This window comes from Equus asinus, chromosome 25 (genome assembly GCF_041296235.1).
Source record: "Equus asinus isolate D_3611 breed Donkey chromosome 25, EquAss-T2T_v2, whole genome shotgun sequence".
NCBI lineage: Eukaryota > Metazoa > Chordata > Mammalia > Perissodactyla > Equidae > Equus > Equus asinus.
This window is the reverse complement of record NC_091814.1, coordinates 15,196,664-15,224,478: the sequence shown is the minus strand read 5'-3', so window position 1 is coordinate 15,224,478 and position 27,815 is coordinate 15,196,664. Positions and strand designations below refer to the sequence as shown.

General features: G+C 43.6%; 3 protein-coding genes across 3 annotated transcripts; all 3 read left to right on the top strand.

Moving 5' to 3' along the window:
• The first annotated feature begins 1,080 nt into the window (after nucleotides 1–1,080).
• LOC139041991 (small proline-rich protein 2I-like) lies at nucleotides 1,081–1,714 on the top strand. Its single transcript, XM_070497378.1, has one exon. It carries the CDS (start codon nucleotides 1,130–1,132, stop codon nucleotides 1,316–1,318), a length of 189 nt encoding a protein of 62 aa, XP_070353479.1. The 5' UTR covers nucleotides 1,081–1,129; the 3' UTR covers nucleotides 1,319–1,714.
• An 8,879-nt stretch (nucleotides 1,715–10,593) lies between these two features.
• On the top strand, nucleotides 10,594–11,885 carry LOC139042073 (small proline-rich protein 2I-like). Its single transcript, XM_070497782.1, has one exon. The coding sequence runs from the start codon at nucleotides 11,301–11,303 to the stop codon at nucleotides 11,487–11,489; it is 189 nt and encodes a 62-aa protein (XP_070353883.1). The 5' UTR covers nucleotides 10,594–11,300; the 3' UTR covers nucleotides 11,490–11,885.
• Nucleotides 11,886–21,429: 9,544 nt separating this feature from the next.
• On the top strand, nucleotides 21,430–22,063 carry LOC139042074 (small proline-rich protein 2I-like). The gene has a single exon (XM_070497784.1). The coding sequence runs from the start codon at nucleotides 21,479–21,481 to the stop codon at nucleotides 21,665–21,667; it is 189 nt and encodes a 62-aa protein (XP_070353885.1). The 5' UTR covers nucleotides 21,430–21,478; the 3' UTR covers nucleotides 21,668–22,063.
• Nucleotides 22,064–27,815: the final 5,752 nt, after the last annotated feature.

Here is a 27,815-nt window from a genome sequence, read left to right as displayed (position 1 = left end):
CAGGCAGTTCTATGACTCAGGGAAGGTGGAAGATAGGAGGGGTCTTCTTCCCCAATCAAGAGAGAGGGCCTTGGACCACCAGTTGGGGAATCGCCTAAGTCTCCCCCTGCCGTAAGTCCCCGACACTGAGAGCTAAGGCCGGACCTTGTGAGTCATGAGCACCTAATCCAGAGAGGAGATCCTGGTTCAGGAGATTTCCTGTTTCCAGTGTCCCTGTCAGGCCAGTTCTGGATGGGTTTGCATTTTGTTTGGGAAATTCCGGGGCAGGCCAGTTTTTGGCAGTTGCACTTCGCTCTGGGCTGGGCGTCAAGCCCTATAAAGAGGTGCTCTGCTGCACGACTGTCATCCTCCTGGTACTCGAGTCCCAACCTCCTTTGGAGAACGTGGTGAGTGTGATTTGTTCCGTTGATCTGTTTTGTGGTGCTCTCAGATGTTGAATTTAGTGTGCAGACAGCAAGTTTGTTGAGTCCATAGGTATGATGGTGGGTTTGATGCTACTTAGGTGATGGAAGCTTAGCCTTGAGGCACAATGATATCCTGTCTTGATTCATGTTTCGGTAGCTTGTTTGAGGTCGTGTATGGAAAAGCAATTCACAGGAAAGGTTTGAGATGAAGAAGAGGAAAGACCAAAGTATTTTTCTCTCTGCTCTGTCTCTTTGATTTCCCTTTCCTCCCGCTGGGGTTTCCGAGGCTTAGTAGGTGTGAGGCCCTTGCATTTTTCCTGCTGGCCGTTTGCTCTGTACCTAAGTCAACCTATGGGGACTTCGGAAGAGATCCCGATGATAGTAATTGCTTGCGAGTTTTCCCAGGATTTCAGAACTTCTGATGGCCTTTCATGAAGATGATATTTTCCCACAGAAAACATGACTTGGTTCTTGCAGAGATATTTCCTTTGAAAAAATGATATGAGCAAAGAGAGGATTTTCTCAGGACTGATGAGGCAGTTGGCTAAAGAGGAAGCAGGGTGGTGGAAGGCGCAAAAGAGGGAGTTGAGAGATGAAAGCCCAATCTTGGAAATGGGAGAGGGAACATCTCCCGCTATTCTATCAGCCGCGGTTTCTCTCTCTGGAGGAGTCCCTTCTTGCGAACACTGTCTCTAATTTCTTTCAGCTCCGAAGACTCCAGAAAGATGTCTTCTCAACAGCAGCAGTGCAAGCAGCCCTGCCAGCCCCCTCCTGTGTGCCCACCTAAGTGCCCAGAGCCGTGCCCGCCCCCAAAATGCCCTGAGCCGTGCCCACCCCCACAGAGGCAGCAGAAATGCCCTCCTGTGCAACCTCCTCCACCATGCCAGCAGAAGTGCCCGCCCAAGAGCAAGTAACAGCTTCAGCAGCATCAGGATCTGGAAAAGAGAAGGACCATTGGCTCGCCTGCTTCCACAGCTCCACCTTCACCTTCTCTTCCGAGCCTATCATGGTGGCAGAAGCGGCTCCTCCACCCTTCAGCCTGTAAAATGCCTGTGTGACTCCTGACAGCAAAAGGGTTCCTTCCTGAGGCTGTCACACTGCTCCTCTCCAGGAGGTAGCCGAGGAAGGGCATCCTCAGCTGTGCCAGCATCCCAGAGCTTCAGGAGGAAGAGCAGCAGCTCTCTTCCTGGGTGCCAGCAGGGGATGCTCTTGATGTCTTCTGTGTCTGTCTGTCCCCTGGGCAGGCGTTTGTATCACCTGGCAATTGTTCCTTTTCTTCCATTTCCTGAATAAAGTGCCATTTTGTGGGATGGGATATTGTCTTTCTTTGAAAACCTGCTTGTCAGCAATATCCTCTCACCCTTTTGGGTTTCTTTCTATCCTTCTTTGTCCCAAGCCTCAGGTCTCACATTCAGTGTTCTCTGAATTTTGGAGCGCTACCTAACATTCTTTCAATCTCATGTCAAATCCAGGTTATTTCCCTTAATTACTGCCTGATTGATTTTAGGAACAAAGTGTTTAATTCCTCAAGATTTCAATCTCTCTGCTACAAATTGGGGTAAATCCTATTTACATTACCCACTTTTCTCAGGCATGAGATTGAATGGTAATTTAGTTGTCAGAATGCCTGGCACATCTTAGCCCTCGGTAAGGCATCAGATCGTCCTTGTGTCCATCCTCATCATCAACAACCTCGTGACCTCCCTCACCCTCACCACAACCTCCACGTTTGCTGCAGCTGCAACGTGCAAGTGTAAGATGCAGAACCAGGATAGGAAACAAGAAGATTCTTAAACTTTATGACTCTGTCGTATTCCGCTGTTCTCTTTCTTTTCTGATTCACTTTATTTTTTACGTGATGTTGCAGATGAAGAGCTTTTCGGGAGTAGCGGAGTCTTCTGCATAAAATCATGGTAGTTCTGAACTCGTGGGGAGCCCAGAAGGAAGAGAAGTAATAAGGCTCCCTACAAGGGAAATCGCTGCCTCCTCTCCCCGTGAAGCCCCTGCTCTTCTTCCTCCAACAACGCACCAAACTTCAGGGTCATGTCATGTATTCTCACCTCCAAAACTCCTTTCTTGGATGCTCTGACCCCATGTTTGAAGAATATTGGGGTTTACATGGTTGCTTAGATTTACAAAATTACTGTTGCCATGCAGCTTCTTTTTGAAGTGCGGAGCCTACTAGGCAGGTCATCTGTGGAAGGAGAGATATGTTCTGTAAATATCCTTTCTGTGTTCCTAAGTGTCCGCAGACTTTAGCGTTAGTTGAAATCACACACACACACACACACACACACACACACACACACACCCCTTTGCCGTTGAGAAATACAGAATTACTTTCAAAACAACAAAGTCTTCCTATTAAATCATAGTGTGCTTTGTCCTATTGAATCTTAAGAAGGTCTTCCTCTCGGTCCATTCTCCACTCCAAAGCTCGAAGTAACAGACTCCAAGAGGATGGAGCTGCAGATGGAAGGAGAGTCCCAGATTACTGCTCAGCCTGCATCAGATTGCGACATGAATGAAAATTAACCCTGTTATTTGAGGTGGTTTCTACTGTAGCTGGCGTTATTTGTTCTCATAGAGAAATGGGTTGTAGGGGAGTGCTACCCCAACAAACCTCCACTCTGTGGCCTATACTGTGGAGTCTGCATGTGCTTGGCAAGGAAGCAGGTACTGGAAAGTTTAAAAATGTTCTTAATATCAAATATGTAAATATGATAGATGTTCGTCAATGGCAAACGTTTGCTGAAATGGCATCTTGATAGCGCGTCTAACTGTTGGTTATTTGTATTGTCCAACAGGGTATTTCACCGGGCTTACATTCAGGAAATCCTTGCTTAGTTTGCAAGCCAAATATGAAAAGAAAAGAATAGAGCCCAGAAATTCGAAGTCTGGTGGAATTAGAAGAGTGAGTGTTCGTGAGCCCCAACGAGTGAGAGATGAGAGGAGAAACGGTTTTGAACTTGAAGTTCACTCTCAGTTGACTGGAACAACACAGAAAAGACGTAGACGTGTGTAATCTTTCCCCCTGTCGTGCTGGATAGTCTCAGGCAGCTCCATTCGGTTCCGAGAAAGGCAGTAAAATCAAGCAGACCTGAGAATGACTTCTAGGAAAGGGCCTGAGTGTGGTTACTAGACCACAGAAACGACCGGAGGAATGACAGGTATCACATTCCTAGTAAGTTTTTGGGGGAATTGATGACTACACAAACTGTGAGCCGAGACTCAAAAGACTTTGATTTTTCAAAAAGAATACAACTCTCCAATCCCCCTCTCCCGCTTTCCACCCCACCCATTTCTGACATGCTCAACAGAGGTAACAAGAAAGAATTACCTCTGGGAGGTGAACAAAGGGGCCAGAGGATGCTGGATGAGGGATTCTCTCCCAGAGAATTGGATCAGAACATGATCAAGGCAAGGAGGAGAAGGAATGGTGAGGTTCCCCAACTTAATTTCCCCTTTGTATGATAGTTGTTCTCTTTCATCTTTCCCACAGCTTTCTCAGGTTATAATGCACAGATGAAATTGCATATATTGAAGTTGTACGAAGTGATAATTTGACATATGCGTACTTCGTGAAATGATTGCCACAATCAGGTTAATTAACACATTCCTCAGCTCACGCATTTACCAGTTGTGTGTGTGTGTATTCGCATGCTTGCGAGTGATGAGAGCTCTTAAGGTGTACTCTCTTATCAAATATCAAGTGTCCAGAACAGAATTATTAACCACAGCCACCAGGCATTACAACACACCCCCGGGGCTTATTTATCTCAACACTCAATACTTGTACCTTTTGACCAACATCTCTGCGTCTCCCTTACCACTCAGGTCCCCTCAGCCACCATTCTACTCTCTGTTTCCATGAGTTCAGCTCTTGTAGATTCTCCAAATAAGCGGTATCAGTCAGCATTTGTCTTTCTCTGTCTGGTTAATTTCTCTCTGCATAATGTCATCTAGTTTCACCCATGTTGTTACTAATGGCAATATTTCACTTTTCTCCATGGCTTGGGAGTATCCCGTTATATACGTGTATATATTTATGCACAAGTATAGGCACCCACACCCACACACACATTGTCTATTTCCATGCATCTGTCCATGGACACTTAGCTTGTCTGCATATCTTGGCTGTATGAAAATTGCTGCAATGAACACGGGAGTGCCGATGTCTTATCTAGGTACAGTTTCATCTCCTTCGGATACATGCCCCAAAGTTGGATTGCTGGATGATATGGTAGTTCTGTTTGTACTTTGTTGAGGAACTTCCACACTGTTTTCCATAGTGGATGGTCCAATTTGCATTCACCTCCACCGTGTACAAGGTTCCCTTTCTCCACATCCTTGTCAGCACTTGTTATTTGTTGTGTTTTGATAATGGTCATTCTAATAAGTATGAGCCGATGTCTCGCTGTGGTTTTGACTTGCGCTTCCCTGATGATCAGCAATGTTAAGCACCTTTTCATGCACCTGTTGACCATTTGTATGTCTTTGGGAAAATATCTGTTGAGGTCCTTTGCCTCTTATTTACTAACATTATTTGATTTTTCTTTTTTCTTTTTTTTTTTTTTTGCTATTGACTTGTATAAGTTCCTCACAGACTTTGGACATTAACCCTTATCAGACATAAAGTTTTCAAATATTTACCCCCTCCTGTAGATTGCCCATTCATCTTGTTGATGGCTTCCTTTGCTGTGCAGGAGCCTTTAATTTCTATTCTATCCAGTTTCATTGAGATAGTTATGACACATAACACTGTGCCAGTATGAGATTTCCAATATAATGATCTGATACATGTGTATATTGTGAAATGATTGACACAATAAAGTGAGTTTTCACATCCATTACCTCACATAGTTACGGCTATTTGCATGTGTGGTGAAAACCTTGAATATCTACTCTCTTAGTAACTTTCAGATTTACAACACAGCGTTGCTAACCAGGATCAACATGCTGTCCAGTACATTCCTATGGCTTATTCATCTTGAAACTGGAAATCTGTACCCTTTGACCACTTTCACCCATTTACCATGTTTCCTTACACACCCACCCCAACCCCTGCCGTGCTCTCCTTGGAAACCACCAATCCACTCCTCAGTTCTCTGAGTAGTTTTTGTTTTAGATTCAACATGTAAGTGACATCACACATGATTTGTTTTTCCCATCTGACAAATTTCACTCAGCAAATGCCCTCCAGGTTCATCCTTGTTGTCACACATGGTAGGATTTCCTTATTTGTCATGACGGAACAATATGCCATTATATCTATCAATCAATCCACCTGTCGTTCTATCTATCTAGCTATCATCCATCTATCTTTGTATCGCATTTTCTTTATCCTGTCCTCCACTAATGGACGCTGAGGTTGTTTCCATGTCTTGGCTCTTGTGAGTAATGCTGCTGTGCACCCAAGAGTGCAGATACTCTTCGACGTGGTGGTTTCCTTTCCTTCAGATAGACAGCCAGAAGTGGGTTTGCTGGATGCTATGGGCGTTCTGTTTATTGTTTTTTGAGGAACCTCCATACTGTTTTCCATAGTGGTCGTACCAAGTTGCAGTCTCACCAACAATGTACAAGAGTCCCCTCTTCTACTCATCCTCACCGACACTTGTTGTCTCTTACCTTTCTCAGAATAGCCACTCTGATGGTGTGAGGTGCTTTCTCATGGTGGTTTTGATTTGCATTGCTCTGGTAATTAGTGAGGTGCAGCCCCTTTTCCTTGCTATTGAGCTGTGTAAGTTCCATGCATATTCTGGAAACTAACCTCTGATGGGATCGTGGTTTGCAAATATTTTCTCCCAACTTGCAGGCTGCGTCTTCATAATGTTAATCGTTTCTTTTGCTGTGCAGAAGCTCTTCTGTGTGTTTAATTTTACTTGTTTATCTTTTAATTCTTAGTTTTGTCGATTGTCCTTTTGGTGTCCTATCTATAACATCATTGCCAAGACAAATGTGAAGGGATTTCCCCAGTTTTCTTCTAGGAGTTTTATGATTTCAGGTGCTAACATTTAAATCTTTAATCCCTTTGGAGTTAATTTTTGGGAATGCTGTAAGGTAGGGGGTCCAGCTGTGCTCTTTTGCATGCAGCTGTCCCGTTTAGTCAACGATCATCCTTTCCCCATTCAATGTGCTGGGTCCCCTGGTCAAAGGTTAGTTGGCTGTATATGCTTGCTTTGTGCCTGGTCTCTCTATTATGTTCGGGTGGTCCACCGTCTGTTTTTACGCCAGTACCATCCGTTTTGATTACCACAGCTTTGTAATATAATTTGAAATCAGGAAGTGTGATGCCGCTAGCTATGTTCCTCTTTCTCATGATTCCTTTGGCTTTTTGATGTCTTCTGTGGTTCCATACGAATTTTAGGATTGTTTTTTTCTATTTTTGTGATAAACGTCAACGGAAGTTATAGGGATTGCATTGACCCTGTAGATTACTTGGGGCAGTATGAACATTTTAACAATGTTAAATCTTCCAGTCTTTGAACACTGGAGATCTTCCTATTTATCTGAGTCTTCCTCAATTGCTTTCATCCTGTCTTACCGTGTTCAAGGTCCAGGTCTTTCACGTCCCTGATTAAATTTATCCCTAAATATTTTGTTTTTGATGGCATTGTGAATGGGATTACTCTTAGTTTCCCTTTAATAGCTTCTTGTAAGTGTAGAGAAACACCACTCGCTTTTGTATATTGAGTTTGTAACTTTCCTGTCAAGTTGTTTATTAGTTCTGAGAGGTTCTTGGTGAGTTCCTCGGGTTTTCTATGAGATTTACATAAGAGACATGTAAGTTATGCGATCAGCAGGCTGAGACCATTTTCCTTTTCATTGCCAATTAGATCTTTTCATTACTTTTTCTTGCCTAATTGCTCTGTCTAGGACTTTCAGTACTATGTTGAAGAGTGGGGAGAGTGGGCACCCTTGAGTTGTTCCTAATCCTAAATGGAAAGCTTTCTGATTTCACCATCGGGCATGCTATTATCTGTGGGCTTGTCCAATATGGCCTTTGTTATGTTGAGGTACGGTCCGTAGCTATGTAATTCGTGGAGAGTTCCTATCATGAAAGGATGTTGAATTTTGTCAAATGCCTTTTCTGCATCCATTGAGGTGATCATACGATTTTTATCTTTTGTTCTGTTAATGTGATATATCACATTTATTCATTTGTGTCTGAGGAGCTTTCCTTGCAACCCAGGAAACAATCCACATGGATCATGGTGTATGACCCCTTTGATGTGCTGTTGAATTCTGTTTGCCAGTATCCTGAAGTGGTAATGGAGATTGAGCCTTATACTCAGAAACAAAAGCAGAAGGCAGACATCCAAGGGGACTTGCAATTGTCATTTCTCTAAGAAGATCAGGAATATCTCAGCATGGTTAATTCGTGTCTCTTTATCTCTATTTCTCCTCTGTTGTGTTGTAGAATTGTGATTTGAAGGGACTATATTATTCAATGATATAAGACTTATAGTAGTACAATGTGAGATAAAACGTTGAGTCATGAGTTGGAGAAAATTTTCTTCTTTCATCTAATTTTTCTTATAGTAATGATTCACGGTAAAACCCTTAGCAAGTGAGGGACTGGGGATTTAGGATTGAACCTGGGCTTATCTGACTCTTAAAGTCCATAAAGGGAAGCTCTAGGTATGTAGATCAAAGATACACAGATAGATAGTTATATAGATAAATAGATAGATAGATAGATAGATAGATAGATAGATAGATAGACAGACAGATATGTGGTGTTTTGTGTTTGTGTATTCTGTGATCGATGTCTCAGGCTTCAGATGGTGAAACTTGGGAGAAATTGATCGTTAGATGCCGTTCTTTGTCTTGTGGCAGCTCTTGATGTATCTGATCTTGAGGAACTCTGAGTGTGTCTGTTCACCTCTGCAAAATGAAAAGTGACTCCTGCCTGACTTGTTCCGGGCACCAGAGCCGCCATGTCTTTGCTGCCTGCACGGTGATGATTCACAGCCTTTATGAGGGTTGTCCTCAGTGGGAGACTTTCCAGATGCAACCGAGAGTGGATTATCTGAAACTGGAATCCCATTTGAGCAGCTAATTCTCAAATTTTGGATGGCCGAAATCAGACATTTCTCTGAGGATTGACGTTCAGGTGGGGTGTGAGGTTATGGGGCGTGGTAAGTGACCTGCTGAGGAAAGGCTCTTCTCTTGGCTCCCTGAAAAAGTCTAGGTGAGCCATTTGGTGATGACACTGTTTTCAGTCACATGACCTGAAAGTGCTGAAGTGATGGTTCTGTCCTGCCAGGTCACGGCTGAATGTCAACCTTGGTCAAAAGCTCTTCCTTACTGACAGGAACAATGACAGTTCTGGGAACCTAACCTGTTCAACTGAGGGGGTGTGATGCTAGATTGACTTAGGGATCCTTCACGTTCCGTGGCTCCGCAGCTGAGTGTTTCACAAGTTTCGAGCGTCTCCTCTTCCTCCTCCTCCTCATTTTCCGTTTCCCAGTATAAGTCCACATTTCTTGGAAAGCTTCCTGACAATTTGGCCAAGACAATGAGCCTTGAGTCACGTCACTTTAAATGTTGAATGCACAGCATTTAGTCATCCCCAATGACTGCATGAAGATTTAGCAAAGATGTGAAATGGCGACCCACTAAATGCGTTGATCTCATCTCCTGAGTGATGGATATGTCCCAAAGGGGATGGGTAAGAGAGACGTTGAAGCGACTCAAGTGCCCTGCAACTTACGAATGCATAAAGAAGATGTGGTATATATATATGTATATATATGTCGCATATATACATGTATATATGTATAGAAACACACACACACTGGCACACACAATGGAATACTACTCACCCACAAAAAAACCCAAAATCGTGTCATTTGCAACAACATGGATCTACCTTGAATGTTTGATGTTAAGTGACATAGGCCAGACAGAGCAAGACAAATACTGCATGATTTCACTCACATAGGGAAGATACGCAAACACACGGATAAAGAGGACAGATTAGTGGTTACCAGAGGGGAAGGGGCTTGGGGGCTGAGTGAAAGAGGTAAAGGGTCACATATGGATGGCAATGGATAAAAGCCAGAGTAGTGGCGGTGAGCACGATGCAGCCTATACAGAAAGTGATAAATAATAAGGTATGCTGGAAATGACCCAATGTTATAAACCATTATGGTCTCAGTAAAACAATTAGAAAAAGGAGAGGTATACACTGTGGAGGTGAGAGGATAATGTGGCAAGATGAGGGGTCCAGAGGGCTTAAGGAAAAGACAGAGAAACAGCATGCAAATATACTTAAAAAATCATTGTTTTAAAGCCCTAAATCCTGTTTGGAAAGAGAGTGTGAGAAAGCAAATATAGAGGATCAGCCTAAGTCCCTATTTTCTCCTGCTCTTCAGATATTAGTGCTCTGACCCTCTGAATGATGCTAGGTGATGCCGTGGTCCCTGTGGATTCCATGAGGCCCACTTTGGTACAGATATATAAAGGCGGCAGTTTTATGCCCTCAAATTGCAGGAGCAAAGCAGTGAACACAGCATTCTGGAGGTCACCATTTGATTGACCGTTTCTAGGGTTTTTTTTATGGGATGGCTATTGTGCCAATCTGCTGCCTTATCTCAGTCCCTTTTAGAAGAAGAAAAGGAGAGAAGATGAGCAAGCCATGGATCCGAGGGAAATACAGTAAAGGAAGGACTTGGGTTGAAGAGAAAGCTGTCACCTGCTAGTCAGGCTCTTTTCAACCCAGCACATACAGCAAGATGGCAACCATCCAAAGTGGAACCGAGCAGGCAGTTCTATGACTCAGGGAAGGTGGAAGATAGGAGGGGTCTTCTTCCCCAATCAAGAGAGAGGGCCTTGGACCACCAGTTGGGGAATCGCCTAAGTCTCCCCCTGCCGTAAGTCCCCGACACTGAGAGCTAAGGCCGGACCTTGTGAGTCATGAGCACCTAATCCAGAGAGGAGATCCTGGTTCAGGAGATTTCCTGTTTCCAGTGTCCCTGTCAGGCCAGTTCTGGATGGGTTTGCATTTTGTTTGGGAAATTCCGGGGCAGGCCAGTTTTTGGCAGTTGCACTTCGCTCTGGGCTGGGCGTCAAGCCCTATAAAGAGGTGCTCTGCTGCACGACTGTCATCCTCCTGGTACTCGAGTCCCAACCTCCTTTGGAGAACGTGGTGAGTGTGATTTGTTCCGTTGATCTGTTTTGTGGTGCTCTCAGATGTTGAATTTAGTGTGCAGACAGCAAGTTTGTTGAGTCCATAGGTATGATGGTGGGTTTGATGCTACTTAGGTGATGGAAGCTTAGCCTTGAGGCACAATGATATCCTGTCTTGATTCATGTTTCGGTAGCTTGTTTGAGGTCGTGTATGGAAAAGCAATTCACAGGAAAGGTTTGAGATGAAGAAGAGGAAAGACCAAAGTATTTTTCTCTCTGCTCTGTCTCTTTGATTTCCCTTTCCTCCCGCTGGGGTTTCCGAGGCTTAGTAGGTGTGAGGCCCTTGCATTTTTCCTGCTGGCCGTTTGCTCTGTACCTAAGTCAACCTATGGGGACTTCGGAAGAGATCCCGATGATAGTAATTGCTTGCGAGTTTTCCCAGGATTTCAGAACTTCTGATGGCCTTTCATGAAGATGATATTTTCCCACAGAAAACATGACTTGGTTCTTGCAGAGATATTTCCTTTGAAAAAATGATATGAGCAAAGAGAGGATTTTCTCAGGACTGATGAGGCAGTTGGCTAAAGAGGAAGCAGGGTGGTGGAAGGCGCAAAAGAGGGAGTTGAGAGATGAAAGCCCAATCTTGGAAATGGGAGAGGGAACATCTCCCGCTATTCTATCAGCCGCGGTTTCTCTCTCTGGAGGAGTCCCTTCTTGCGAACACTGTCTCTAATTTCTTTCAGCTCCGAAGACTCCAGAAAGATGTCTTCTCAACAGCAGCAGTGCAAGCAGCCCTGCCAGCCCCCTCCTGTGTGCCCACCTAAGTGCCCAGAGCCGTGCCCGCCCCCAAAATGCCCTGAGCCGTGCCCACCCCCACAGAGGCAGCAGAAATGCCCTCCTGTGCAACCTCCTCCACCATGCCAGCAGAAGTGCCCGCCCAAGAGCAAGTAACAGCTTCAGCAGCATCAGGATCTGGAAAAGAGAAGGACCATTGGCTCGCCTGCTTCCACAGCTCCACCTTCACCTTCTCTTCCGAGCCTATCATGGTGGCAGAAGCGGCTCCTCCACCCTTCAGCCTGTAAAATGCCCGTGTGACTCCTGACAGCAAAAGGGTTCCTTCCTGAGGCTGTCACACTGCTCCTCTCCAGGAGGTAGCCGAGGAAGGGCATCCTCAGCTGTGCCAGCATCCCAGAGCTTCAGGAGGAAGAGCAGCAGCTCTCTTCCTGGGTGCCAGCAGGGGATGCTCTTGATGTCTTCTGTGTCTGTCTGTCCCCTGGGCAGGCGTTTGTATCACCTGGCAATTGTTCCTTTTCTTCCATTTCCTGAATAAAGTGCCATTTTGTGGGATGGGATATTGTCTTTCTTTGAAAACCTGCTTGTCAGCAATATCCTCTCACCCTTTTGGGTTTCTTTCTATCCTTCTTTGTCCCAAGCCTCAGGTCTCACATTCAGTGTTCTCTGAATTTTGGAGCGCTACCTAACATTCTTTCAATCTCATGTCAAATCCAGGTTATTTCCCTTAATTACTGCCTGATTGATTTTAGGAACAAAGTGTTTAATTCCTCAAGATTTCAATCTCTCTGCTACAAATTGGGGTAAATCCTATTTACATTACCCACTTTTCTCAGGCATGAGATTGAATGGTAATTTAGTTGTCAGAATGCCTGGCACATCTTAGCCCTCGGTAAGGCATCAGATCGTCCTTGTGTCCATCCTCATCATCAACAACCTCGTGACCACCCTCACCCTCACCACAACCTCCACGTTTGCTGCAGCTGCAACGTGCAAGTGTAAGATGCAGAACCAGGATAGGAAACAAGAAGATTCTTAAACTTTATGACTCTGTCGTATTCCGCTGTTCTCTTTCTTTTCTGATTCACTTTATTTTTTACGTGATGTTGCAGATGAAGAGCTTTTCGGGAGTAGCGGAGTCTTCTGCATAAAATCATGGTAGTTCTGAACTCGTGGGGAGCCCAGAAGGAAGAGAAGTAATAAGGCTCCCTACAAGGGAAATCGCTGCCTCCTCTCCCCGTGAAGCCCCTGCTCTTCTTCCTCCAACAACGCACCAAACTTCAGGGTCATGTCATGTATTCTCACCTCCAAAACTCCTTTCTTGGATGCTCTGACCCCATGTTTGAAGAATATTGGGGTTTACATGGTTGCTTAGATTTACGAAATTACTGTTGCCATGCAGCTTCTTTTTGAAGTGCTGAGCCTACTAGGCAGGTCATCTGTGGAAGGAGAGATATGTTCTGTAAATATCCTTTCTGTGTTCCTAAGTGTCCGCAGACTTTAGCGTTAGTTGAAATCACACACACACACACACACACACACACACACACACACACACACACACCCCTTTGCCGTTGAGAAATACAGAATTACTTTCAAAACAACAAAGTCTTCCTATTAAATCATAGTGTGCTTTGTCCTATTGAATCTTAAGAAGGTCTTCCTCTCGGTCCATTCTCCACTCCAAAGCTCGAAGTAACAGACTCCAAGAGGATGGAGCTGCAGATGGAAGGAGAGTCCCAGATTACTGCTCAGCCTGCATCAGATTGCGACATGAATGAAAATTAACCCTGTTATTTGAGGTGGTTTCTACTGTAGCTGGCGTTATTTGTTCTCATAGAGAAATGGGTTGTAGGGGAGTGCTACCCCAACAAACCTCCACTCTGTGGCCTATACTGTGGAGTCTGCATGTGCTTGGCAAGGAAGCAGGTACTGGAAAGTTTAAAAATGTTCTTAATATCAAATATGTAAATATGATAGATGTTCGTCAATGGCAAACGTTTGCTGAAATGGCATCTTGATAGCGCGTCTAACTGTTGGTTATTTGTATTGTCCAACAGGGTATTTCACCGGGCTTACATTCAGGAAATCCTTGCTTAGTTTGCAAGCCAAATATGAAAAGAAAAGAATAGAGCCCAGAAATTCGAAGTCTGGTGGAATTAGAAGAGTGAGTGTTCGTGAGCCCCAACGAGTGAGAGATGAGAGGAGAAACGGTTTTGAACTTGAAGTTCACGCTCAGTTGACTGGAACAACACAGAAAAGACGTAGACGTGTGTAATCTTTCCCCCTGTCGTGCTGGATAGTCTCAGGCAGCTCCATTCGGTTCCGAGAAAGGCAGTAAAATCAAGCAGACCTGAGAATGACTTCTAGGAAAGGGCCTGAGTGTGGTTACTAGACCACAGAAACGACCGGAGGAATGACAGGTATCACATTCCTAGTAAGTTTTTGGGGGAATTGATGACTACACAAACTGTGAGCCGAGACTCAAAAGACTTTGATTTTTCAAAAAGAATACAACTCTCCAATCCCCCTCTCCCGCTTTCCACCCCACCCATTTCTGACATGCTCAACAGAGGTAACAAGAAAGAATTACCTCTGGGAGGTGAACAAAGGGGCCAGAGGATGCTGGATGAGGGATTCTCTCCCAGAGAATTGGATCAGAACATGATCAAGGCAAGGAGGAGAAGGAATGGTGAGGTTCCCCAACTTAATTTCCCCTTTGTATGATAGTTGTTCTCTTTCATCTTTCCCACAGCTTTCTCAGGTTATAATGCACAGATGAAATTGCATATATTGAAGTTGTACGAAGTGATAATTTGACATATGCGTACTTCGTGAAATGATTGCCACAATCAGGTTAATTAACACATTCCTCAGCTCACGCATTTACCAGTTGTGTGTGTGTGTATTCGCATGCTTGCGAGTGATGAGAGCTCTTAAGGTGTACTCTCTTATCAAATATCAAGTGTCCAGAACAGAATTATTAACCACAGCCACCAGGCATTACAACACACCCCCGGGGCTTATTTATCTCAACACTCAATACTTGTACCTTTTGACCAACATCTCTGCGTCTCCCTTACCACTCAGGTCCCCTCAGCCACCATTCTACTCTCTGTTTCCATGAGTTCAGCTCTTGTAGATTCTCCAAATAAGCGGTATCAGTCAGCATTTGTCTTTCTCTGTCTGGTTAATTTCTCTCTGCATAATGTCATCTAGTTTCACCCATGTTGTTACTAATGGCAATATTTCACTTTTCTCCATGGCTTGGGAGTATCCCGTTATATACGTGTATATATTTATGCACAAGTATAGGCACCCACACCCACACACACATTGTCTATTTCCATGCATCTGTCCATGGACACTTAGCTTGTCTGCATATCTTGGCTGTATGAAAATTGCTGCAATGAACACGGGAGTGCCGATGTCTTATCTAGGTACAGTTTCATCTCCTTCGGATACATGCCCCAAAGTTGGATTGCTGGATGATATGGTAGTTCTGTTTGTACTTTGTTGAGGAACTTCCACACTGTTTTCCATAGTGGATGGTCCAATTTGCATTCACCTCCACCGTGTACAAGGTTCCCTTTCTCCACATCCTTGTCAGCACTTGTTATTTGTTGTGTTTTGATAATGGTCATTCTAATAAGTATGAGCCGATGTCTCGCTGTGGTTTTGACTTGCGCTTCCCTGATGATCAGCAATGTTAAGCACCTTTTCATGCACCTGTTGACCATTTGTATGTCTTTGGGAAAATATCTGTTGAGGTCCTTTGCCTCTTATTTACTAACATTATTTGATTTTTCTTTTTTCTTTTTTTTTTTTTTTGCTATTGACTTGTATAAGTTCCTCACAGACTTTGGACATTAACCCTTATCAGACATAAAGTTTTCAAATATTTACCCCCTCCTGTAGATTGCCCATTCATCTTGTTGATGGCTTCCTTTGCTGTGCAGGAGCCTTTAATTTCTATTCTATCCAGTTTCATTGAGATAGTTATGACACATAACACTGTGCCAGTATGAGATTTCCAATATAATGATCTGATACATGTGTATATTGTGAAATGATTGACACAATAAAGTGAGTTTTCACATCCATTACCTCACATAGTTACGGCTATTTGCATGTGTGGTGAAAACCTTGAATATCTACTCTCTTAGTAACTTTCAGATTTACAACACAGCGTTGCTAACCAGGATCAACATGCTGTCCAGTACATTCCTATGGCTTATTCATCTTGAAACTGGAAATCTGTACCCTTTGACCACTTTCACCCATTTACCATGTTTCCTTACACACCCACCCCAACCCCTGCCGTGCTCTCCTTGGAAACCACCAATCCACTCCTCAGTTCTCTGAGTAGTTTTTGTTTTAGATTCAACATGTAAGTGACATCACACATGATTTGTTTTTCCCATCTGACAAATTTCACTCAGCAAATGCCCTCCAGGTTCATCCTTGTTGTCACACATGGTAGGATTTCCTTATTTGTCATGACGGAACAATATGCCATTATATCTATCAATCAATCCACCTGTCGTTCTATCTATCTAGCTATCATCCATCTATCTTTGTATCGCATTTTCTTTATCCTGTCCTCCACTAATGGACGCTGAGGTTGTTTCCATGTCTTGGCTCTTGTGAGTAATGCTGCTGTGCACCCAAGAGTGCAGATACTCTTCGACGTGGTGGTTTCCTTTCCTTCAGATAGACAGCCAGAAGTGGGTTTGCTGGATGCTATGGGCGTTCTGTTTATTGTTTTTTGAGGAACCTCCATACTGTTTTCCATAGTGGTCGTACCAAGTTGCAGTCTCACCAACAATGTACAAGAGTCCCCTCTTCTACTCATCCTCACCGACACTTGTTGTCTCTTACCTTTCTCAGAATAGCCACTCTGATGGTGTGAGGTGCTTTCTCATGGTGGTTTTGATTTGCATTGCTCTGGTAATTAGTGAGGTGCAGCCCCTTTTCCTTGCTATTGAGCTGTGTAAGTTCCATGCATATTCTGGAAACTAACCTCTGATGGGATCGTGGTTTGCAAATATTTTCTCCCAACTTGCAGGCTGCGTCTTCATAATGTTAATCGTTTCTTTTGCTGTGCAGAAGCTCTTCTGTGTGTTTAATTTTACTTGTTTATCTTTTAATTCTTAGTTTTGTCGATTGTCCTTTTGGTGTCCTATCTATAACATCATTGCCAAGACAAATGTGAAGGGATTTCCCCAGTTTTCTTCTAGGAGTTTTATGATTTCAGGTGCTAACATTTAAATCTTTAATCCCTTTGGAGTTAATTTTTGGGAATGCTGTAAGGTAGGGGGTCCAGCTGTGCTCTTTTGCATGCAGCTGTCCCGTTTAGTCAACGATCATCCTTTCCCCATTCAATGTGCTGGGTCCCCTGGTCAAAGGTTAGTTGGCTGTATATGCTTGCTTTGTGCCTGGTCTCTCTATTATGTTCGGGTGGTCCACCGTCTGTTTTTACGCCGGTACCATCCGTTTTGATTACCACAGCTTTGTAATATAATTTGAAATCAGGAAGTGTGATGCCGCTAGCTATGTTCCTCTTTCTCATGATTCCTTTGGCTTTTTGATGTCTTCTGTGGTTCCATACGAATTTTAGGATTGTTTTTTCTATTTTTGTGATAAACGTCAACGGAAGTTATAGGGATTGCATTGACCCTGTAGATTACTTGGGGCAGTATGAACATTTTAACAATGTTAAATCTTCCAGTCTTTGAACACTGGAGATCTTCCTATTTATCTGAGTCTTCCTCAATTGCTTTCATCCTGTCTTACCGTGTTCAAGGTCCAGGTCTTTCACGTCCCTGATTAAATTTATCCCTAAATATTTTGTTTTTGATGGCATTGTGAATGGGATTACTCTTAGTTTCCCTTTAATAGCTTCTTGTAAGTGTAGAGAAACACCACTCGCTTTTGTATATTGAGTTTGTAACTTTCCTGTCAAGTTGTTTATTAGTTCTGAGAGGTTCTTGGTGAGTTCCTCGGGTTTTCTATGAGATTTACATAAGAGACATGTAAGTTATGCGATCAGCAGGCTGAGACCATTTTCCTTTTCATTGCCAATTAGATCTTTTCATTACTTTTTCTTGCCTAATTGCTCTGTCTAGGACTTTCAGTACTATGTTGAAGAGTGGGGAGAGTGGGCACCCTTGAGTTGTTCCTAATCCTAAATGGAAAGCTTTCTGATTTCACCATCGGGCATGCTATTATCTGTGGGCTTGTCCAATATGGCCTTTGTTATGTTGAGGTACGGTCCGTAGCTATGTAATTCGTGGAGAGTTCCTATCATGAAAGGATGTTGAATTTTGTCAAATGCCTTTTCTGCATCCATTGAGGTGATCATACGATTTTTATCTTTTGTTCTGTTAATGTGATATATCACATTTATTCATTTGTGTCTGAGGAGCTTTCCTTGCAACCCAGGAAACAATCCACATGGATCATGGTGTATGACCCCTTTGATGTGCTGTTGAATTCTGTTTGCTAGTATCCTGAAGTGGTAATGGAGATTGAGCCTTATACTCAGAAACAAAAGCAGAAGGCAGACATCCAAGGGGACTTGCAATTGTCATTTCTCTAAGAAGATCAGGAATATCTCAGCATGGTTAATTCGTGTCTCTTTATCTCTATTTCTCCTCTGTTGTGTTGTAGAATTGTGATTTGAAGGGACTATATTATTCAATGATATAAGACTTATAGTAGTACAATGTGAGATAAAACGTTGAGTCATGAGTTGGAGAAAATTTTCTTCTTTCATCTAATTTTTCTTATAGTAATGATTCACGGTAAAACCCTTAGCAAGTGAGGGACTGGGGATTTAGGATTGAACCTGGGCTTATCTGACTCTTAAAGTCCATAAAGGGAAGCTCTAGGTATGTAGATCAAAGATACACAGATAGATAGTTATATAGATAAATAGATAGATAGATAGATAGATAGATAGATAGATAGATAGACAGACAGATATGTGGTGTTTTGTGTTTGTGTATTCTGTGATCGATGTCTCAGGCTTCAGATGGTGAAACTTGGGAGAAATTGATCGTTAGATGCCGTTCTTTGTCTTGTGGCAGCTCTTGATGTATCTGATCTTGAGGAACTCTGAGTGTGTCTGTTCACCTCTGCAAAATGAAAAGTGACTCCTGCCTGACTTGTTCCGGGCACCAGAGCCGCCATGTCTTTGCTGCCTGCACGGTGATGATTCACAGCCTTTATGAGGGTTGTCCTCAGTGGGAGACTTTCCAGATGCAACCGAGAGTGGATTATCTGAAACTGGAATCCCATTTGAGCAGCTAATTCTCAAATTTTGGATGGCCGAAATCAGACATTTCTCTGAGGATTGACGTTCAGGTGGGGTGTGAGGTTATGGGGTGTGGTAAGTGACCTGCTGAGGAAAGGCTCTTCTCTTGGCTCCCTGAAAAAGTCTAGGTGAGCCATTTGGTGATGACACTGTTTTCAGTCACATGACCTGAAAGTGCTGAAGTGATGGTTCTGTCCTGCCAGGTCACGGCTGAATGTCAACCTTGGTCAAAAGCTCTTCCTTACTGACAGGAACAATGACAGTTCTGGGAACCTAACCTGTTCAACTGAGGGGGTGTGATGCTAGATTGACTTAGGGATCCTTCACGTTCCGTGGCTCCGCAGCTGAGTGTTTCACAAGTTTCGAGCGTCTCCTCTTCCTCCTCCTCCTCATTTTCCGTTTCCCAGTATAAGTCCACATTTCTTGGAAAGCTTCCTGACAATTTGGCCAAGACAATGAGCCTTGAGTCACGTCACTTTAAATGTTGAATGCACAGCATTTAGTCATCCCCAATGACTGCATGAAGATTTAGCAAAGATGTGAAATGGCGACCCACTAAATGCGTTGATCTCATCTCCTGAGTGATGGATATGTCCCAAAGGGGATGGGTAAGAGAGACGTTGAAGCGACTCAAGTGCCCTGCAACTTACGAATGCATAAAGAAGATGTGGTATATATATATGTATATATATGTCGCATATATACATGTATATATGTATAGAAACACACACACACTGGCACACACAATGGAATACTACTCACCCACAAAAAAACCCAAAATCGTGTCATTTGCAACAACATGGATCTACCTTGAATGTTTGATGTTAAGTGACATAGGCCAGACAGAGCAAGACAAATACTGCATGATTTCACTCACATAGGGAAGATACGCAAACACACGGATAAAGAGGACAGATTAGTGGTTACCAGAGGGGAAGGGGCTTGGGGGCTGAGTGAAAGAGGTAAAGGGTCACATATGGATGGCAATGGATAAAAGCCAGAGTAGTGGCGGTGAGCACGATGCAGCCTATACAGAAAGTGATAAATAATAAGGTATGCTGGAAATGACCCAATGTTATAAACCATTATGGTCTCAGTAAAACAATTAGAAAAAGGAGAGGTATACACTGTGGAGGTGAGAGGATAATGTGGCAAGATGAGGGGTCCAGAGGGCTTAAGGAAAAGACAGAGAAACAGCATGCAAATATACTTAAAAAATCATTGTTTTAAAGCCCTAAATCCTGTTTGGAAAGAGAGTGTGAGAAAGCAAATATAGAGGATCAGCCTAAGTCCCTATTTTCTCCTGCTCTTCAGATATTAGTGCTCTGACCCTCTGAATGATGCTAGGTGATGCCGTGGTCCCTGTGGATTCCATGAGGCCCACTTTGGTACAGATATATAAAGGCGGCAGTTTTATGCCCTCAAATTGCAGGAGCAAAGCAGTGAACACAGCATTCTGGAGGTCACCATTTGATTGACCGTTTCTAGGGTTTTTTTTATGGGATGGCTATTGTGCCAATCTGCTGCCTTATCTCAGTCCCTTTTAGAAGAAGAAAAGGAGAGAAGATGAGCAAGCCATGGATCCGAGGGAAATACAGTAAAGGAAGGACTTGGGTTGAAGAGAAAGCTGTCACCTGCTAGTCAGGCTCTTTTCAACCCAGCACATACAGCAAGATGGCAACCATCCAAAGTGGAACCGAGCAGGCAGTTCTATGACTCAGGGAAGGTGGAAGATAGGAGGGGTCTTCTTCCCCAATCAAGAGAGAGGGCCTTGGACCACCAGTTGGGGAATCGCCTAAGTCTCCCCCTGCCGTAAGTCCCCGACACTGAGAGCTAAGGCCGGACCTTGTGAGTCATGAGCACCTAATCCAGAGAGGAGATCCTGGTTCAGGAGATTTCCTGTTTCCAGTGTCCCTGTCAGGCCAGTTCTGGATGGGTTTGCATTTTGTTTGGGAAATTCCGGGGCAGGCCAGTTTTTGGCAGTTGCACTTCGCTCTGGGTTGGGCGTCAAGCCCTATAAAGAGGTGCTCTGCTGCACGACTGTCATCCTCCTGGTACTCGAGTCCCAACCTCCTTTGGAGAACGTGGTGAGTGTGATTTGTTCCGTTGATCTGTTTTGTGGTGCTCTCAGATGTTGAATTTAGTGTGCAGACAGCAAGTTTGTTGAGTCCATAGGTATGATGGTGGGTTTGATGCTACTTAGGTGATGGAAGCTTAGCCTTGAGGCACAATGATATCCTGTCTTGATTCATGTTTCGGTAGCTTGTTTGAGGTCGTGTATGGAAAAGCAATTCACAGGAAAGGTTTGAGATGAAGAAGAGGAAAGACCAAAGTATTTTTCTCTCTGCTCTGTCTCTTTGATTTCCCTTTCCTCCCGCTGGGGTTTCCGAGGCTTAGTAGGTGTGAGGCCCTTGCATTTTTCCTGCTGGCCGTTTGCTCTGTACCTAAGTCAACCTATGGGGACTTCGGAAGAGATCCCGATGATAGTAATTGCTTGCGAGTTTTCCCAGGATTTCAGAACTTCTGATGGCCTTTCATGAAGATGATATTTTCCCACAGAAAACATGACTTGGTTCTTGCAGAGATATTTCCTTTGAAAAAATGATATGAGCAAAGAGAGGATTTTCTCAGGACTGATGAGGCAGTTGGCTAAAGAGGAAGCAGGGTGGTGGAAGGCGCAAAAGAGGGAGTTGAGAGATGAAAGCCCAATCTTGGAAATGGGAGAGGGAACATCTCCCGCTATTCTATCAGCCGCGGTTTCTCTCTCTGGAGGAGTCCCTTCTTGCGAACACTGTCTCTAATTTCTTTCAGCTCCGAAGACTCCAGAAAGATGTCTTCTCAACAGCAGCAGTGCAAGCAGCCCTGCCAGCCCCCTCCTGTGTGCCCACCTAAGTGCCCAGAGCCGTGCCCGCCCCCAAAATGCCCTGAGCCGTGCCCACCCCCACAGAGGCAGCAGAAATGCCCTCCTGTGCAACCTCCTCCACCATGCCAGCAGAAGTGCCCGCCCAAGAGCAAGTAACAGCTTCAGCAGCATCAGGATCTGGAAAAGAGAAGGACCATTGGCTCGCCTGCTTCCACAGCTCCACCTTCACCTTCTCTTCCGAGCCTATCATGGTGGCAGAAGCGGCTCCTCCACCCTTCAGCCTGTAAAATGCCTGTGTGACTCCTGACAGCAAAAGGGTTCCTTCCTGAGGCTGTCACACTGCTCCTCTCCAGGAGGTAGCCGAGGAAGGGCATCCTCAGCTGTGCCAGCATCCCAGAGCTTCAGGAGGAAGAGCAGCAGCTCTCTTCCTGGGTGCCAGCAGGGGATGCTCTTGATGTCTTCTGTGTCTGTCTGTCCCCTGGGCAGGCGTTTGTATCACCTGGCAATTGTTCCTTTTCTTCCATTTCCTGAATAAAGTGCCATTTTGTGGGATGGGATATTGTCTTTCTTTGAAAACCTGCTTGTCAGCAATATCCTCTCACCCTTTTGGGTTTCTTTCTATCCTTCTTTGTCCCAAGCCTCAGGTCTCACATTCAGTGTTCTCTGAATTTTGGAGCGCTACCTAACATTCTTTCAATCTCATGTCAAATCCAGGTTATTTCCCTTAATTACTGCCTGATTGATTTTAGGAACAAAGTGTTTAATTCCTCAAGATTTCAATCTCTCTGCTACAAATTGGGGTAAATCCTATTTACATTACCCACTTTTCTCAGGCATGAGATTGAATGGTAATTTAGTTGTCAGAATGCCTGGCACATCTTAGCCCTCGGTAAGGCATCAGATCGTCCTTGTGTCCATCCTCATCATCAACAACCTCGTGACCACCCTCACCCTCACCACAACCTCCACGTTTGCTGCAGCTGCAACGTGCAAGTGTAAGATGCAGAACCAGGATAGGAAACAAGAAGATTCTTAAACTTTATGACTCTGTCGTATTCCGCTGTTCTCTTTCTTTTCTGATTCACTTTATTTTTTACGTGATGTTGCAGATGAAGAGCTTTTCGGGAGTAGCGGAGTCTTCTGCATAAAATCATGGTAGTTCTGAACTCGTGGGGAGCCCAGAAGGAAGAGAAGTAATAAGGCTCCCTACAAGGGAAATCGCTGCCTCCTCTCCCCGTGAAGCCCCTGCTCTTCTTCCTCCAACAACGCACCAAACTTCAGGGTCATGTCATGTATTCTCACCTCCAAAACTCCTTTCTTGGATGCTCTGACCCCATGTTTGAAGAATATTGGGGTTTACATGGTTGCTTAGATTTACGAAATTACTGTTGCCATGCAGCTTCTTTTTGAAGTGCTGAGCCTACTAGGCAGGTCATCTGTGGAAGGAGAGATATGTTCTGTAAATATCCTTTCTGTGTTCCTAAGTGTCCGCAGACTTTAGCGTTAGTTGAAATCACACACACACACACACACACACACACACACACACACACACACACCCCTTTGCCGTTGAGAAATACAGAATTACTTTCAAAACAACAAAGTCTTCCTATTAAATCATAGTGTGCTTTGTCCTATTGAATCTTAAGAAGGTCTTCCTCTCGGTCCATTCTCCACTCCAAAGCTCGAAGTAACAGACTCCAAGAGGATGGAGCTGCAGATGGAAGGAGAGTCCCAGATTACTGCTCAGCCTGCATCAGATTGCGACATGAATGAAAATTAACCCTGTTATTTGAGGTGGTTTCTACTGTAGCTGGCGTTATTTGTTCTCATAGAGAAATGGGTTGTAGGGGAGTGCTACCCCAACAAACCTCCACTCTGTGGCCTATACTGTGGAGTCTGCATGTGCTTGGCAAGGAAGCAGGTACTGGAAAGTTTAAAAATGTTCTTAATATCAAATATGTAAATATGATAGATGTTCGTCAATGGCAAACGTTTGCTGAAATGGCATCTTGATAGCGCGTCTAACTGTTGGTTATTTGTATTGTCCAACAGGGTATTTCACCGGGCTTACATTCAGGAAATCCTTGCTTAGTTTGCAAGCCAAATATGAAAAGAAAAGAATAGAGCCCAGAAATTCGAAGTCTGGTGGAATTAGAAGAGTGAGTGTTCGTGAGCCCCAACGAGTGAGAGATGAGAGGAGAAACGGTTTTGAACTTGAAGTTCACTCTCAGTTGACTGGAACAACACAGAAAAGACGTAGACGTGTGTAATCTTTCCCCCTGTCGTGCTGGATAGTCTCAGGCAGCTCCATTCGGTTCCGAGAAAGGCAGTAAAATCAAGCAGACCTGAGAATGACTTCTAGGAAAGGGCCTGAGTGTGGTTACTAGACCACAGAAACGACCGGAGGAATGACAGGTATCACATTCCTAGTAAGTTTTTGGGGGAATTGATGACTACACAAACTGTGAGCCGAGACTCAAAAGACTTTGATTTTTCAAAAAGAATACAACTCTCCAATCCCCCTCTCCCGCTTTCCACCCCACCCATTTCTGACATGCTCAACAGAGGTAACAAGAAAGAATTACCTCTGGGAGGTGAACAAAGGGGCCAGAGGATGCTGGATGAGGGATTCTCTCCCAGAGAATTGGATCAGAACATGATCAAGGCAAGGAGGAGAAGGAATGGTGAGGTTCCCCAACTTAATTTCCCCTTTGTATGATAGTTGTTCTCTTTCATCTTTCCCACAGCTTTCTCAGGTTATAATGCACAGATGAAATTGCATATATTGAAGTTGTACGAAGTGATAATTTGACATATGCGTACTTCGTGAAATGATTGCCACAATCAGGTTAATTAACACATTCCTCAGCTCACGCATTTACCAGTTGTGTGTGTGTGTATTCGCATGCTTGCGAGTGATGAGAGCTCTTAAGGTGTACTCTCTTATCAAATATCAAGTGTCCAGAACAGAATTATTAACCACAGCCACCAGGCATTACAACACACCCCCGGGGCTTATTTATCTCAACACTCAATACTTGTACCTTTTGACCAACATCTCTGCGTCTCCCTTACCACTCAGGTCCCCTCAGCCACCATTCTACTCTCTGTTTCCATGAGTTCAGCTCTTGTAGATTCTCCAAATAAGCGGTATCAGTCAGCATTTGTCTTTCTCTGTCTGGTTAATTTCTCTCTGCATAATGTCATCTAGTTTCACCCATGTTGTTACTAATGGCAATATTTCACTTTTCTCCATGGCTTGGGAGTATCCCGTTATATACGTGTATATATTTATGCACAAGTATAGGCACCCACACCCACACACACATTGTCTATTTCCATGCATCTGTCCATGGACACTTAGCTTGTCTGCATATCTTGGCTGTATGAAAATTGCTGCAATGAACACGGGAGTGCCGATGTCTTATCTAGGTACAGTTTCATCTCCTTCGGATACATGCCCCAAAGTTGGATTGCTGGATGATATGGTAGTTCTGTTTGTACTTTGTTGAGGAACTTCCACACTGTTTTCCATAGTGGATGGTCCAATTTGCATTCACCTCCACCGTGTACAAGGTTCCCTTTCTCCACATCCTTGTCAGCACTTGTTATTTGTTGTGTTTTGATAATGGTCATTCTAATAAGTATGAGCCGATGTCTCGCTGTGGTTTTGACTTGCGCTTCCCTGATGATCAGCAATGTTAAGCACCTTTTCATGCACCTGTTGACCATTTGTATGTCTTTGGGAAAATATCTGTTGAGGTCCTTTGCCTCTTATTTACTAACATTATTTGATTTTTCTTTTTTCTTTTTTTTTTTTTTTGCTATTGACTTGTATAAGTTCCTCACAGACTTTGGACATTAACCCTTATCAGACATAAAGTTTTCAAATATTTACCCCCTCCTGTAGATTGCCCATTCATCTTGTTGATGGCTTCCTTTGCTGTGCAGGAGCCTTTAATTTCTATTCTATCCAGTTTCATTGAGATAGTTATGACACATAACACTGTGCCAGTATGAGATTTCCAATATAATGATCTGATACATGTGTATATTGTGAAATGATTGACACAATAAAGTGAGTTTTCACATCCATTACCTCACATAGTTACGGCTATTTGCATGTGTGGTGAAAACCTTGAATATCTACTCTCTTAGTAACTTTCAGATTTACAACACAGCGTTGCTAACCAGGATCAACATGCTGTCCAGTACATTCCTATGGCTTATTCATCTTGAAACTGGAAATCTGTACCCTTTGACCACTTTCACCCATTTACCATGTTTCCTTACACACCCACCCCAACCCCTGCCGTGCTCTCCTTGGAAACCACCAATCCACTCCTCAGTTCTCTGAGTAGTTTTTGTTTTAGATTCAACATGTAAGTGACATCACACATGATTTGTTTTTCCCATCTGACAAATTTCACTCAGCAAATGCCCTCCAGGTTCATCCTTGTTGTCACACATGGTAGGATTTCCTTATTTGTCATGACGGAACAATATGCCATTATATCTATCAATCAATCCACCTGTCGTTCTATCTATCTAGCTATCATCCATCTATCTTTGTATCGCATTTTCTTTATCCTGTCCTCCACTAATGGACGCTGAGGTTGTTTCCATGTCTTGGCTCTTGTGAGTAATGCTGCTGTGCACCCAAGAGTGCAGATACTCTTCGACGTGGTGGTTTCCTTTCCTTCAGATAGACAGCCAGAAGTGGGTTTGCTGGATGCTATGGGCGTTCTGTTTATTGTTTTTTGAGGAACCTCCATACTGTTTTCCATAGTGGTCGTACCAAGTTGCAGTCTCACCAACAATGTACAAGAGTCCCCTCTTCTACTCATCCTCACCGACACTTGTTGTCTCTTACCTTTCTCAGAATAGCCACTCTGATGGTGTGAGGTGCTTTCTCATGGTGGTTTTGATTTGCATTGCTCTGGTAATTAGTGAGGTGCAGCCCCTTTTCCTTGCTATTGAGCTGTGTAAGTTCCATGCATATTCTGGAAACTAACCTCTGATGGGATCGTGGTTTGCAAATATTTTCTCCCAACTTGCAGGCTGCGTCTTCATAATGTTAATCGTTTCTTTTGCTGTGCAGAAGCTCTTCTGTGTGTTTAATTTTACTTGTTTATCTTTTAATTCTTAGTTTTGTCGATTGTCCTTTTGGTGTCCTATCTATAACATCATTGCCAAGACAAATGTGAAGGGATTTCCCCAGTTTTCTTCTAGGAGTTTTATGATTTCAGGTGCTAACATTTAAATCTTTAATCCCTTTGGAGTTAATTTTTGGGAATGCTGTAAGGTAGGGGGTCCAGCTGTGCTCTTTTGCATGCAGCTGTCCCGTTTAGTCAACGATCATCCTTTCCCCATTCAATGTGCTGGGTCCCCTGGTCAAAGGTTAGTTGGCTGTATATGCTTGCTTTGTGCCTGGTCTCTCTATTATGTTCGGGTGGTCCACCATCTGTTTTTACGCCGGTACCATCCGTTTTGATTACCACAGCTTTGTAATATAATTTGAAATCAGGAAGTGTGATGCCGCTAGCTATGTTCCTCTTTCTCATGATTCCTTTGGCTTTTTGATGTCTTCTGTGGTTCCATACGAATTTTAGGATTGTTTTTTCTATTTTTGTGATAAACGTCAACGGAAGTTATAGGGATTGCATTGACCCTGTAGATTACTTGGGGCAGTATGAACATTTTAACAATGTTAAATCTTCCAGTCTTTGAACACTGGAGATCTTCCTATTTATCTGAGTCTTCCTCAATTGCTTTCATCCTGTCTTACCGTGTTCAAGGTCCAGGTCTTTCACGTCCCTGATTAAATTTATCCCTAAATATTTTGTTTTTGATGGCATTGTGAATGGGATTACTCTTAGTTTCCCTTTAATAGCTTCTTGTAAGTGTAGAGAAACACCACTCGCTTTTGTATATTGAGTTTGTAACTTTCCTGTCAAGTTGTTTATTAGTTCTGAGAGGTTCTTGGTGAGTTCCTCGGGTTTTCTATGAGATTTACATAAGAGACATGTAAGTTATGCGATCAGCAGGCTGAGACCATTTTCCTTTTCATTGCCAATTAGATCTTTTCATTACTTTTTCTTGCCTAATTGCTCTGTCTAGGACTTTCAGTACTATGTTGAAGAGTGGGGAGAGTGGGCACCCTTGAGTTGTTCCTAATCCTAAATGGAAAGCTTTCTGATTTCACCATCGGGCATGCTATTATCTGTGGGCTTGTCCAATATGGCCTTTGTTATGTTGAGGTACGGTCCGTAGCTATGTAATTCGTGGAGAGTTCCTATCA